Here is a 15337-nt window from a genome sequence, read left to right as displayed (position 1 = left end):
CATTTTGATATAATATTTTATTTTTAATATTAAGGAAACATGTAGAACTGCATTTAATAATGTACAAATATGATAGTTGCTGCTAAAGAAATATTTTTATTTACCCAAATTGTCTTTTAAAAGGTTTTAAATTTTTTATAAAACTGACAGTCAGTGATGTGATATTGCATGCATGTCGTGCATGTGTTATGCAGTAAGATATATTATCACATAAAAATGCATTTATGCCTATGTGCATATTACAAAGTTACTGCGTGAAACATCTATTTTTCCTATTAATTGAACAAACACGTGGTAAATAAGTCCATGAGGTTAATAGGATGAGAATAAACGTCAAAGATATCTTGCTGTTTGGTATTTATAACCCCAACGATATCTTCCTCACATGCATAATAATGACCAGGTGGGTGGTGAACAAAGACAAGGAAGTAGACTGAGTTACAGCACTGTTTTTTCATCAAGGGTACTTGGGTTTGAACCTAGGTCAGAAATATAGAATAAAGGTTTTTCTGCAATGGATATTAAAGATCCTAAGTAAAAGAAGCAGTGTCGAACTGATCTGAAGTGAATGTTAGTACAGTATGGCATCACACTGAAGATTGGCACACTCAGCCTTACATGGTTATATCATTAATATAGGGACATGTAGTAGGTGAGCAAATAGCCATATTGGAGCACAAGAGTTTGCACTGCAAAGTTGGAAATTTTGACACATTGCTTGAGTACTGTTGACCAGTGATTTCTGTTCAATCATTGAGTGAAAAGAGGGTTGAGATGGAAACAGTTCTATTCAGTGTTGTTTTTTAAAATTTGGGATGCACAAATACAAATATTTGAGAAAAGAACGAGTTACATAATGAAGACAGAAATTGTCAACATTTTTGTGGGGGAAGGGGGGTGAAATTAATCACTATTCTGCAATAATCAAGTGTAATTTCTACAGTTATAATGGAATTGCATGTGGTTCAGTGACATTTTATAACAAAAATCCTGGGCTGGATTTGTCAGTCCCCAGCCGCGTGTTTCTCGACAGTGCACCGTTCACTGGTGGCGGGATTTTCATCTCCCGCCGCTTGTCAATAGGATTTCCCACTGAAGCCACCCCACGCAGTCGGGAAACCCGTGGGTGGGGGTGTTCTGCTGGCGGGAACAGAGAATCCCAACAGCCAGAGAATTCTGGCCCCTATCTTCTCACCAAAATGATATAATCACAGGTTTGTCATGATGTGCGGTAAATTTACTGGAACTTAAAATCGATGGCTATTTAAACAATTACTGTTTTCCTTAAATTATTAAAGAAAACTGCTTTACGATAAGGTTATGTTTATTTGCATTTATAAAGGAGACAGTATGGGCATGTTTCAATCATTTTTTTAAAACGATGAGAAAGTTGTGAGTATCTGTCTTAAATCTTTCACTCAAACATCTTTTTTGACAAAATGTAACACACTGATACTAACATATGTTGATAGTGAATGCTCTCCTAGGAAGGGATGGCTTATTTACAGATCAGTATTTTTCAATTTATATGGTTCCCTAATCTCCTCTGTGGTTTTATTGCAAACCTTTATTTATTCTTGCTTGGTTTATTTAGATTTGAATATTGAAATTCAAAGGTTTTATAGATCGACTTCCTGTTGTAGACTGTTGCACAGTCATTTTTCCTGTTAATTTTAGACTCTCAGTTCTTCTATTTAAAATTTCGGTCAATCACATGTGAATAAGAAATTCAGAAAGCACCTAATAGCTGCTTTAGAGGGATGGCAACTAGCTGCTTTAAATGGACTGTAAAGTTTCAAAATAAGTTACAATCTGGCAACAATTTGGGTGTTAATTTCACTCCATAGTGATTGTCTATGCATAGCTCTTTTCTTTAAAAAATTGCTGTTATTTACTAGAAACAGAAAGGGAATTGTAATCTGAATTATGAATATTGGTGAAATAAATAGGGATAATAAATAAGGGTTTATTTTGTCCTATTTGAAGGTGTCTTGTTTGTGAGCTATATGTAAAACTACATTTAATGCAATTTAAAGTGAAAGAAACCTGCACTGAAAGGGTAAAGTAGATTACTGCAGCAGTTATTAGCAGAGCAGCCATCTAACTCATGGTACTTACAGGTATTTTATGATTCCTGATCATATTATCAAACTCTTCATTAATTTTTTTGTATTTTTCTTCAGTGCGTGGGGTGAGAGCGTAAGAGGAGTCAGGATCAGGGCTGTCACAGCCTTTGTTTTCTTTCTTGTTCAATGCCTGCCAGGTTCAGAGAAATATCAGAAGTAAAAATAAAGGAGGGCCCTCGTACTTACACACAATCTTTGCCTGCTGATCATTAGATCAATATCTTCATTTATTTTTCTGCACTTCTCGTCAGACTCAGGGCTGTGACCCACTGAATCGTCTGCGTCTGGGTCTGGGCTGTCACAGCCATTTAGTCCCTTCTTTCTCAACGTCTGAAATACACAATTTGTAAAGTTCAAACTTCTACACAGATCACAAGGGACACACCGGAATAAAGGATGTCTAAACTGAGGGACTTTGATCAAAACTGTAGTCCATTTAAGTTCAAAGATGGTGAATACATACTAAATGAAAGAAACCAAACTAACACTATTATATATGAAAGGATCCATATACATTTCATGTAAATACCAATCATTGGCTACAACCTCTGGTGTGATTATATTCAGAACTATTTAGAACAATACTATACAATTTATATGAACTCATCAATTCAACCAATTGAAACAGCCTTTTATACCTCAAGTATATGTAACCACTGTTTTATTGATCCTTGAGGGATTAATAGCCATTTAACTTCAAAACTGAGCATTTTGCCTTCCATGTTAATAGCTCCAAAAATTCCACAATGTTATAAGCAAAATGCACAGAAAGGAAAGAAAATATTTTAATATTCCTCTTTTAAAGTATGTTGAGTGAAAATGTTTTTTGTTAGATGTTTGATTTTGATGTTGGTGTAGCCCCCAAAAACTTTAAAAAAAACTTTCCCCCATCATTTCTACTTAACTAAGCCATTAGCTTTCACATTTTTAAAGCATTTTTGTTCTTTGATTTCGATGAATTCTTGCTCCAGGTACTTGCATCTGCAATAGAAATGTTCTATTCTCATCAATTACTAATTTTGTTCATTGTTATTCCAGCAATATTTATTTTACCAAATATTTCTTGTGAAAAATGATAAATTAGTGAAACAGAACAGCCAGTATGTAACATTATTTTTTATTCATTTTACAGGGTGTGAGAGTCGCTGTCTGGGCCAGCATTTATTGCCCTTCCCTAACTGCCCTCCATTTCAGAGGGCATTTGAGAGTCAACCACATTTCTGTGGATCTGGAGTCAGGCAAGGATGGCAGACCTCGTACAATTGACAATGGTTTCAAATCCAGATTTTAATTGAATTCAAATTTCACCATCTGCCATGGTGGGATTTGAACCCGGGTTCCCAGATCTTGTTCTGGGTCTCTGGATTACTAGTATGAATGAATTCACCCAATGAATGACACCAGGATTTCTTTACTAAGACATCTGGATTTTGGTGGGAGCTTTAAAGAAATCTGGTTATGTGGGCAAGCTTTTTCAGTAAAATGCTAGCGGTAATAAGACTTGCAAAATTTTGCTTTAGTGTAAGTTTTTTCCGAATTGGTTTCCACGATGCGAAAAAATGAGTGACTACTGTGGTGCGGCAATAATCGCACCTCTCCTACTGAAGTGCATATTAGTTTACTACTTCTGTGATTTTTTTCAACTTCTTACTTAAAAGATACATTTGCAAAGCATGCAACCCTTATTCAACTTAATAAATGAAATTCTCTGCAGTTTGTGTCGTAAAAGCATGAATTTTCCATTTGCACGAACATGTTTAAGCACATACACACAACACATATATCCTAGAAATCGACAAGTGCAAAAATAAAATCACTGTCGTAACAGCTATACACAGATATTCCAATTGTCTCATGTTCCTGTGGGAAAATGCCAGGACTTTGAAAAGAATAAACATTTAGCCAGATCAGCCCCCTTGGTCAGGACTCTGATGGAAACAATGGTAGAGTTGGGAGATGGGACCGGGGCAAATCCTTCCCTCCAAACTGACCTGGGGGCAGAGTGGGAGATTGTCAGAATTTATGACTGTCATGGGAAGGCAAACGTTGGAGATGTGTTCAAAGTGGCATTTGGGACCAAATAGTTCAAGTAGATGATGTGTCCTTCCACTGACCCTGAAAATTCCAGCAGGGCCAGTGACAAAGAGTATCAGGCACAAACAAGGCATAATTATTAAGATCATAACCCAAGGAACTTTGTGAAGATTACTTTATTGCCAAATTGGGAAAAGTGCATCGCAAGCTGATTTTTAACTACCCAGTGTGCATTGAAAATATATCAGTATCTTTGGCATGATGCAATTATAAGACAACACTTAAAGAATGGCAATTTCTAGTCGCTACCACCTGATGGCCACACACTGACTTGTCAGCTTCCTTCTGTTCTTGTCTGCAATGTTCTTTCAGCTGCTCTGCTAGTGTCCCCTTTCCTGACACTACCAGCTGTCCAGCAATATTCCATGGTTGACAGGTGCAAATGTCACAGCAGTGATTTCCTCAAAGAATAAATGTTACCAAAAAGCTGCTAGTAATTGGCAGGTATTATGAAAGAGATAGTGCTGAGTTAAAAAAAAAATCAAAGCAGCAATTTTACATAAATCATGACGTGAATTACCTGTAACCCTTTAGCTAAACATGTACTCAAAACACATTATAAAATTGTGTCACTTTTATTATAGAATTCTATGCAATAATTGGGTCAAGTCTGTAAAGAACAAGCTATCAGTTCTAAAATGCAAGTGCATTACTTCATAATTGCTAATTTTGCTTGAATTTTCATATGTTAAAGCGGTCATGTTTTATCTTTAAAGGCAGTTTCATGAACTTTTTCAATGAACTACAAGTGTGGACTACACATTTGTGAAAATAGTCCTCATGTGCCTCTCAATGAACAACAAAATGCAGCAGTCGATAGATTTGAGACAACTTGGCTGAAGCCGAGTTCCAACAAGTTTCCAGTAAATCCCTGCTAGAAAAACAGCTCAGAATTCTTATGCCATTTCCCAACTGACAGGATTACATTTCCTAGGCGTCCGTAAAACACAGATACCATTTACACAGGGTTCAGTAAGATCTTTGACCTCACCACCCAAGAATTCATACGGGGGCATGGGGGAGGGCCAACTTCGGCATCAAGTGATCTGAAAGTATGCAAGTTGGCTTTGTGTTCTGTCAGAGCTCAGCATTTTACAATCTAACACGTGGCTACATTATTAGCCATCAGCAATTTTACTCATCCAAGATATCCACACCTGTCAGCAAATCTGCACCTGTTGTCTGGGGAAGATCACTTGACACAGCCAATCAGAACAGATGGTTCAGCTTCATGGCCATAGATGGCTCTATGTCTGTGATGTCTCCAATAACTATCTCTGTTAATCTCTAAAGGACCTGAACTGCAGCTTTGTCATTCCAACATTGTCAAAAACACATTCTCCCAGCCTACCAAATATGTCATAAACTCTTGCTTCAGCAACAAAATAAGTAACAAACCAATTTTTGTCTCATTTGTTTTCCTTATTCATCACTGCATAAACACTGTTTGACATTGTAGTTTTAACATGCAAAACATTCTTCGACATTTGACATTCTAAAAATGCTGCTATATTTCTTCAAAATAGGATTACAGTGTGGAATGAGAGAAATGTGTAGAATCACACAATATTTCCTATTTATAATAAAGATATGAGATTCAATTATTTAAATTTTGGACGGAAGTAGCACAGCTTCAAAGGTTCAATGTCATCTATTGGGTTTGCATATAGCCTATCTTCTGGAAGAAAACTATTAAATCCCTGTAATTTCAAAAAGAGACTTGTATTTGTTTGCAACATATCATGTCATTTAGAAATTTCTAAAAGCAATTCACATACAACAAACTACTTTGATCTGTTTTGTTTGGTTCAAGAACAGCTTTTTAAATGGATTAGTAATCATGGAGCCCTCCCACCCCATTTAAATTATAATACTGTATAATACTTGTAATATAAACTGTTGCAAGTAAAGATTACTTTTATTAATACTTCTAAGAAAACAGATATTTATTGCATTACTGCAGAGTTTGTGTACCCTTGGTGTGATGTTTGTTCATGCCACTAAAAATGTCTTATATAAAAGCCAATGCATGGGGTTTCCAGCTCCTCTGCGGTGCATTTACAAATGGCAAAGGCAACTTGCCATTGGTTGCTGGTGGGATCTTCCGGTCCCACCAATGTCCATGCCATTTTGTGTGACTCACCCTTCCTGCTGCAGGGGGGGTTGCCTTCATAGGGACTGCAAGTTCCCGCTGGTGGTACGGGCCATAAAATCTTGCCCAACATTTGTTGTTTCCAAGGGAAAGGTTGACGGAATTTTTCTTAGTTAGTTCTTGGGATGTGAGCAAGGCCAGCGTTTACCAACTGCAAATTGCCCTTGAGAAGGTTGTGATGAGCATTCTTTCTGATCTGTTGATGTCCACGTGGCTAGATTTATCCACAGAGATTTTGGCCCGGATTCTCCACCTCCATTTGGGAAGGGTGGGGGGGGGAAGGTGAATCCAATGGGAGTCCCCAAACGGCAGGATTTCCCATTGCTCCGCCCCCACACACCCACCAAAAATGCAATGGAATTCCTGCACCGCATGTCGGCCCTTAATCCCACTCCACACTGCAAATTGGCTCCGAGCACCATCCCCGCCCCTGCACCTCACAGCAGCTCCCCCACCCCAATATTTCCTAGTTGTTCCCCCCTCACCCACAAGTATGGGGGTAGCACAACCCCAACCCCCGGCCAGGGACCCCTGTGATGAGGAAATCCCCTCCCAGGGACCCCTGTATTAGGGGGACCCCCACAAGGGCCCCTGTAGTAGGTGATCCCCCACAGGGACCCCTTCAATAGGGAGACACCCCTTCCCAAAGGAACCCCCCTCCAGAAAAGAGACCCTAATGTGGAAGCTAGAGAAAATCCATATGGGGTAGTGAGAAAAATTACAGCTGTGACTGGTATCCTGCAGCTCCACGTGTCCATTCCTGAAAGGAGCATCTGTGACCTGCATCTGGTTCCCAGTCTCTTTAGCTGCAAACCATTCATAACTTTCCAGTAATAGTCTATGATTGACAGCTTCTACAAACCATCTGCAGCTGTGATTCATTCATCTCCATTCATGGTTCAGTGATCCAAGTGGTGAAACCTCAATGTATGTAAAGAGAGGTAAGTGCAGTGAAATTACATGCTTGAATGACTGGAATGTACTTAGTGCTTGGAATGCACTTAGCTCTCTTTGACATGGTTCATGTTTACAAACATTGGGATTTCACCACTTAGGCCACTGAGTGGGAGGAGGAGGTTCCTTTGTAACATTTGCGCACAGGACGATCTTTAAAATAAAATCCTGATCGTCAAAAATCCAAGTTGGTGCCGAGCGGCTCAACCAGAGCTAACCCTGCCAGATTAATGTTGTTTTACTGCCCCTCGCCTTTTTTTTCATAAGGCCAGATGGTCTGGCTGCTTCAGTGCCACTTCTCCCGCCCGCTCTCATCCTTTGCCAATATTTGGGAAACTCAGTCCATTGCGTCAAAAGGTTGGAATTAGAGATGAATTTGGGGCAGGATTCTCCCATCCCGCGGCAGAGTGTCCACGCCGTCATAAACGCCATTGCATTTTACGGTGGCAGCTGCCAGGAGTAATTCTGGCCCCTACAGGGAGCCAGCATGGCGATGGAGTGGTTTGAGCCGCTCCAGCTGCCGATCCCGGCGCAAACTGTGCGCCACGGGATCCGCGCATACACAGTGCCATCGGCGCTAATGCGGACATGCACAGTGGCCTCCTTCAACGCCCGACGCAACATGGCGCAGGGCTACAGGGGCCAGTACATAGTAAAGGAGGCCCCCAGCTACAGAGGCCGGCCCACCGATTGGCGGGCCCCGATTGCGGGCCAGGCCACATCGGAGGCCCCCCTCCAGGGTCCGAGCCCCCCTCCCTCCCCATAGGCCCCACCCGATTCTTCAACGCCGAGGTCCCGCCGGCTCAGAGCAGGTTACAATGGCGTCGGCGAGACTTGTTTTTTTCATCCGGGCCAAAGAATCGGCGGGCCGACCGCGTAGAGCGGCCCGCGACCGGGGCCGCGCCAACCACGCCAGCGCCAATGATTCTCCACTCTGCGAAGAATCGCGTACCGGCATTGGGGCGGCGTGGTGCGATTCGGGCGGCCTGCCGCCGATTCTTCAACCCAGCGCGGGGTCGGAGAATCCCACCCCTGATGTTAGTTTATTGTTTAAAATTGGGATTCTATTTAGGTGATGAACAAAGACTTTTCAGATGCAGAGCAGGAAACCTTAGCTCATGCGTGATGACACGTTTTTATACTGAAGCATGATACATAATACAGCAAAAACATGTTCTGTTGTTAGTATGGACTTCACCATGTATTACAGGCACTATTTGAATGAATAGTTGAAATATTGAGGTCAGATATAATGGGCAGGATTCTCCGTTGCCCGATGCTGAAATCAGGAATGGCAATCGGGCGGAGAATGGCTCCCGACGGCTAAATTGCGGCAGGTGCCGGTTTGACGCCAGGTCGCGATGCTCCACTCCCTCCAAATCACCGCCATCGTGACATGTGACGCATGCAGTCGCAACCCCGTTTGAAGAACATTATCGGGCCCATACGCGATGCTTTGCCTCCGATGGGTCAAGTCCCTGACAGCGTGGTCCATGTGTGGTCTCAGCGGTCAGGAGCCTGGCGTGGTGGCTACAGAGAGAGAGGGGACATGCGGACAGTATCCAGCATTGCCGTACACCGCCAAGAGCCACGTCGCTGGCTGGGGGAGGCTTCAGCCAGGGCTGGAGGGAGTAGTGGGTGGTGGCCAGGAGGTGAGCTGTGGGGTCAAGATGGACGGGTACGTGGTGCAGCACAACCGGCACCATGGTTTCCGGTGCAATATATGCGTGTGCAGGGGGTTTAGCCATACATGTTCATAGATCTTTGAAAGTTGCCACTCAAGTGGATAGAGCTGTGAAGAAGACCTATGGTGTGCTAGTGTTCATTAGCAGAGGGATTGAATTTAAGAGCCGTGAGGTGATGATGCAGCTGTACAAAACCTTGGTAAGGCCATATTTGGAGTACTGTGTGCAGTTCTGGTCACCTAATTTTAGGAAGGATGTGGAAGCTTTGGAAAAGGTGCAGAGGAGATTTACCAGGATGTTGCCTGGAATGGAGAGTAGGTCTTACGAGGAAAGGTTGAGGGTGCTAGGCCTTTTCTCATTAGAACGGAGAAGGATGAGGGACGACTTGATAGAGGTTTATAAAATGATCAGGGGAATAGATAGAGTAGACAGTCAGAGACTTTTTCCCCGGGTGGAACAAACCATTACAAGGGGACATAAATTTAAGATAAATGGTGGAAGATATAGGGGGGATGTCAGAGGTAGGTTCTTTACCCAGAGAGTAGTGGGGGCATGGAATGCACTGCCTGTCGAAGTAGTTGAGTCGGAAACGTTAGGGACCTTCAAGTGGCTATTGGATAGGTACATGGATTATGGTAGAATAATGCAGTGTAGATTAATTTGTTCTTAAGGGCAGCACGGTAGCATTATGGATAGCACAATTGCTTCACAGCTCCAGGGTCCCAGGTTCGATTTTGGCTTGGGTCACTGTCTGTGTGGAGTCTGCACATCCTCCCCGTGTGTGCGTGGGTTTCCTCTGGGTGCTCCGGTTTCCTCCCACAGTCCAAAGATGTGGAGGTTGGGTGGATTGGCCATGATAAATTGCCCTTAGTGTCCAAAATTCCACGATCTATGATTAACCTAGGACAAAGTTTGGCACAACATCGTGGGCCGAAGAGCCTGTTCTGTGCTGTATTTCTCTATGTTCTATGCGGCTGCAGCTCATCAGCCCTGCACATGTTTAGCACGGACCCAGCAATTCTCCCACCATTTTTTGCACATTCCGCGGGTGTTTCATGCAGCGCCGGTGCTTGTCCTCACCGGTAGCAGAATCGGTGTGGGAGTGGTGCCCCTTTCCCATCGTGAAACAGCCCGGATTCTCCGTTGGCGTCAGCACTAAAATGTAAGAATGGAGAATCCAGCCCTATATGTTTGCTATATTTGGGTATAATGGATCTCTCAAATTTAATTAAAACTGTTGTCACTTATTTTCTATGCTTTTCTATTCTGGTTTTGAACTTCTATTGCACAAGCCATACATTGCCAAACAAAGGCATTACTTTGCGAAATACGTTTTTAATCTAGCATTCACACTTGATTGGAGTTTACATGTTCTCCCCATGTCTGTGTGGGTTTTCACCGGATCCCACAGTCCAAAATATGCAGATCATGTGGATTGGCTATGCTAAATTGCTCCTTAGCTTGTCTGTGAGTGAGGCTATGCTTGATGTGGTGTAATGCCCCTCAAGTTCTAAGCCCCTGGTGACAGACTAGCGACCTGTTCCAGCAATAATTTGCTACAGAAACAGACGCAAGTCTGACCTATGCACCTTCAAGACTGCGGAAAAGTTGATTTAGATTTAGAACAGTACAGCACAGAACAGGCCCTTCGGCCCTCGATGTTGTGCCGAGCAATGATCACCCTACTCAAACTCACATATCCACCCTATACCCGTAACCCAACAACTCCCCCTTAACCTTACTTTTTAGGACACTACGGGCAATTTAGCATGGCCAATCCACCTAACCCGCACATCTTTGGACTGTGGGAGGAAACCGGAGCACCCGGAGGAAACCCACGCACACACGGGGAGGACGTGCAGACTCCGCACAGACAGTGACCCAGCCGGGAACCGAACCTGGGACCCTGGAGCTGTGAAGCATTGATGCTAACCACTATGCTACCGTGCTGCCCCTAAGAGAGAGAGATTGACACTTGGTTAACATACTTTTTAAATCAGATTATGCTTTTTAATCAGATTATGCTTTGTCTTGAGATTGGATCAGCTGCTCTATAATATAGAATCTATCTGTGATAACTATCTAAGAAGGAAACCTGGAAATAAATCCTCACAAATACAGAAGGTGTGACTGCATCACCTTATAATAGAACTAAGGTGAATGAAAAGGGAGCCCCATAAATCAAAATCTAGCCCCCGAAAATTAAAAGAGGCCCTTAAGAAAATTTCCAACAGATGCCTCAAACAATATTTCCTGCCCCAAGTTACAATAGCTGTTTGTTGCCATTATTAATATTTGACTGCTTTCCACAACCTAGCATGGGATCCAAAATTCACAGTTTGATTGATAGCTCAAAGAGGCTATGAAAAGATTAGCTGTCTTTGATGTGGGGTTATGAGTGGGGTTATGAGCCTTGCACTGCCCACCGTGGGTCTGCGCATGTGCGCAGTGGCCGTCCACGGGTCCACGCCGGCGCCGCACAACCTGGCGGAGCCACAGAGCGGGCTGGCACGGAAGAAGGTAGGCCCCTCCAGATCACACACGCGCCTGCCGATCGGTGGTCCCCGATCGCGGGTCTGAGGCCCCATTCCCCGCCCCCCCACCGAGCGCCATTTCGGCTCGGAGAATCCTGGCCTGCATGTCCTTGTATGCAGATGATCTGTTTTTTTATATCAAGGACCCAATCTCCGCCATGGATGAGATACTTAGTAGCTTTGGCTCCTTCTCAGGGTCTAAACTGAATTTAGACAAGAGCAAATACTTTCCGGTGAATCCCCCAGGGAGGGTAGCTGATCTGGAGTTCTTGTCTTTTCTCCTTGCCAGACCTAACTTTTGTTATCTGCGAATCTGGGTGGGCCATGATTAAGCCTCCCTTCGTAAATTATGCTATTCTGGTGAATGGGGTTAATTCTAACCTGCAGAAGTGTCCTTGGCGAGTAGGGTTCAGACTGTTAAATAAAAACCTCGGGAGAACTTTTATTTCATTCTCCAGTGTCTCCCTATTTTTCTCCACAAATCTTTCTTTGTCAGAGTCAACAAATCAATAGCTTCCTTTATTTCGGCGGGCAAGACCCCAAGGATTCGTCGGGCGATTCTTCAGAGAGAGAGAGACAGTCAGGTGGCTTAGTCTTACCTAATTTGTAATTTTATTACTGGGCGGCTAATATTGAAAAGATGCTGGGGTGGCTGAAGGAGTTGATGTCCATATGGGGCAGACAGAGGCAGGCTCCTGTCATGATTCCAGCGAGGGGGCTTTGGTAACTGCTTTGATCAATTTCCCTTGCAAAATTTACCTTGAGTCCGGTTGTGCTGTCCACTCTGAGGATTTGGAGGCAGTTCAGGCAACATTTTAAGTGTGGCTCTATGCCTTTGCCAGCCCCTATTTGTAGTAAACATCTCTTTGTGCCAGCAGGTTCTGATTCGATCTTCAGGTCATGGGGAAGGAGGATTTGGTGAGGTTTGGGGACTCGTTTGTGGAGGGTAGTTTTGTCGGTTTTGAGGAGCTCTTGGACAAATTTCAATTCCCGAGGACTAATTTGTTGAGCTATTTTCAGGTTCCAGATTTCTTCATGTTCCTTGGCACCTTCGCCCTCTCTCTTCAGCAGAATCTTAACTCTGGCTGATGCAGGTGAGATGAAGATTTCGGATATTTATTACCAGATCCTGTTGGCGGAGCAGGCTCTGTTGTATGAGGTGAAGAGAAAGTGGAAGGGTGAAGTGAGCTCTATTTTGGATGTGGGGGGGAGGGGGGGGGGAGAGTGTGGAGTGAGGCGCTGCGCAGGGTCAAGTCTAGCTCCTCATGTGCTAGGATCAGCTTTATTCAGTTCAAGGTTGAGCACGGAGCGCATCCGACCAAGAAGAGGATGAGTGTTTTTCTCAGGGGTGGGGGATAATCATACCCACATGTTCTGGTCGTGACCTAAACTTTAAAGCTTTTGGGTCTCCTCCTTCAACACCATGTCAGAGATTCTTGATATCCTCTGGAGCTTTGTCCGCTGGTGGCCAATTTTGGGGTTTCTGACACGCTGGTGCCGCAGACAGGGGTAAAGACGGATGTCCTTGCCTAGCCTCGTTGATAGCCTGGAGGTGAGTTCTGCTTGGGTGGAGACCTCCTACTCTGCCCAGTGCCTCGGCCTGTTTGGGTGACCTAATGGAGTTCCTCTATCTGGCGAAGGTCAAGTACATCATTAGGGGGTCGGTTGATGGGTCCCACTAGAGATGGCAGACATCAATTTCCTCTTTCAAAGAGTTAGCTACCGTCAGCTGTTTTTGGGGGGGGTTTAGTTTTTTCTTAGTTCAATGTTTGAAGAATTGTGTAGTGGGGTTCTTGAGTATTGATTGTGTTATTTTTTCCATGCTTTCTTTATGTATTGGTGATGTAGTGTGGTATTATTTTGTTATAATTAAAAATTTATCCAATAAAAATATATTTAAAAAACAAATGTCACCATCATCCTGGCCGCTTTTAACTTTGCATAATTTCTATGTTCACCAAATAAAATGGAAAACAAGTCATATTGAAACTAGGGAACCTTGCTAGGAATTAAATTCCGGTGAGCAAAGAAAATGTAGGTCGCCAAATGGTGCAGTAAAACATGCATCTCAAAGAAACACTCTGGTTTACTTAAAAAGGTAATATTCTTCTTCCTTATATATTATTTTTACATTGGAATAATTCAGAAATTGATACCTTTAAATGATTGGTGTTACTGTCTTCTACAATGCCTCCAGGTTTGCTGTTTGACATAAATGACACTAAGTCTATCACGTCTATCTCTTTACAGCATAGAAAACATGAAATACGGTGATGTAATATCTAGAAGTATGAGAAAGCATAACTGCAGTTTGCTCAGTTAATTGCTCCCAGCCCCAAGTGAAATTGCTGTTAATTCCCAGTGGTTCATTGCCACAGTACTGAACCATTCAGGCCAAGAGTGCTCCAGTTCAATCTTTGAATTAGCTAGTTTCAGCTCTTTAATTTTGAAACCTTGCGAAAGATCATTGCAAAGCTTTGTTGTTTCCAGAGAAAGCCATTTTCAACCAGAAGTGATTAGATAGAAATCTGGTGCAGAAACTTGGCTGATTTTCCACTCCCGAACCCAGTGCCACCGAACCAAATGTATCAACAAATTGCTTATCAACACATGCAAGTCCCATATTACTCAATATATGGAATTCAGTTTATTATGTGTACCAAGGGTTGGATTTTCGCAGAAAATCACGACGACTCTGAAGCCATAAAATAAAGGCGAGCACAACCGGATTCTAGGATTTCTGCCCCATTCCCAGTTCCGCAGTTTCTGTTAGCACAGCATAAGGATGGCCAGCTCAGACCCAGAACTCCTGATCTGACCAGCTCCATTGTGAGGAAAGGCATCTCATAGCACCCCACACTTTTCCTGGCGTTAGGTCCCGCAGCTTCTCCATGACTGAAAATCCGGTCCTCAATTTTTAGGTTTCAATAGTCGATCATTTCCTTCCATCTACACATACATATTAATTCATATATGCACAGAATACAAACAACAAATAGCCAAGAAACATACAAATAATCATAAAATAAAACCGACTGCTTTAACAGCTACACTGGGAAACACTCGCCCTAAAATCACCTGGCCTCTGAATAAAACTCTCTAAACAGCATTCCACGTCAATCCCGCTCGACATAAAGAATGATTACTTCAGGAAAACAATGCTCCAGCATTATTTTTCAGGAATGAACAAAAAAAAAGGAATAGTCAGCCATTTAGTGCCTTTAAATAAATATATGAAAGTGCCAAATGACTGTGTTTGCTAATTTGTACTACCACCTATCTAAACTATTTTGCAACGTGGCATTTTCCACATATCATAACCAACTACTATAGACCTTTGGCAATGCTCCTTTAATGAAGTATCAATGCTTCTCCCTTGCACTCTGTGAAAAACTACTTGGTCTCTATTTGGTGATTCTGATTCTGTTTAATGACACCACCAAGCCAAATCTTTATTTGATTTGGGGAAACTACAGGTGTGAAGCGCGCCATTGTGCTAACCCACAGCAATTTTTTAAAAGTTGTATAATATCCTTGGAAAAGGGGATTCTGCCTGTAAATTTTTATTTTGGAAAATTAAGCTTCAAATGTTGCTTGGTCAAATATAATCTCACTCAAATATGACATTATTCATTAGCAATTACTATAATGCAACTGCAGAATATACAGAAATATATTGGACCGCTAGAAAACTAACAACAGTATGGATAGGATCATACAATTGGAAAAAAAACTCAAGTAAATTATAAATGTCAAAATGTCGGCCCGATACCATGAGTATTTGTGCATGGT

The 15337-nt window shown here is 42.6% G+C and overlaps 1 protein-coding gene across 15 annotated transcripts in view; it reads right to left on the bottom strand.

Moving 5' to 3' along the window:
• mef2cb (myocyte enhancer factor 2cb) overlaps positions 1–15337 on the bottom strand; it is a 302736-nt gene that overhangs the window by 71590 nt on the left and 215809 nt on the right. For 11 of the 15 annotated variants that reach the window (XM_038805302.1, XM_038805303.1, XM_038805306.1 and 8 more), the window contains one exon: positions 2313–2456. In XM_038805302.1, the coding sequence (XP_038661230.1) occupies positions 2313–2456 (144 nt within the window). Of the gene's footprint in view, positions 1–2118; positions 2257–2312; positions 2457–15337 lie in introns of all 15 variants that reach the window. The other 4 variants (XM_038805315.1, XM_038805308.1, XM_038805310.1 and 1 more) reach the window with 2 other exon arrangements.

This window comes from Scyliorhinus canicula, chromosome 8 (genome assembly GCF_902713615.1).
Source record: "Scyliorhinus canicula chromosome 8, sScyCan1.1, whole genome shotgun sequence".
NCBI lineage: Eukaryota > Metazoa > Chordata > Chondrichthyes > Carcharhiniformes > Scyliorhinidae > Scyliorhinus > Scyliorhinus canicula.
This window is presented reverse-complemented; position numbering and strand designations above follow the sequence as displayed.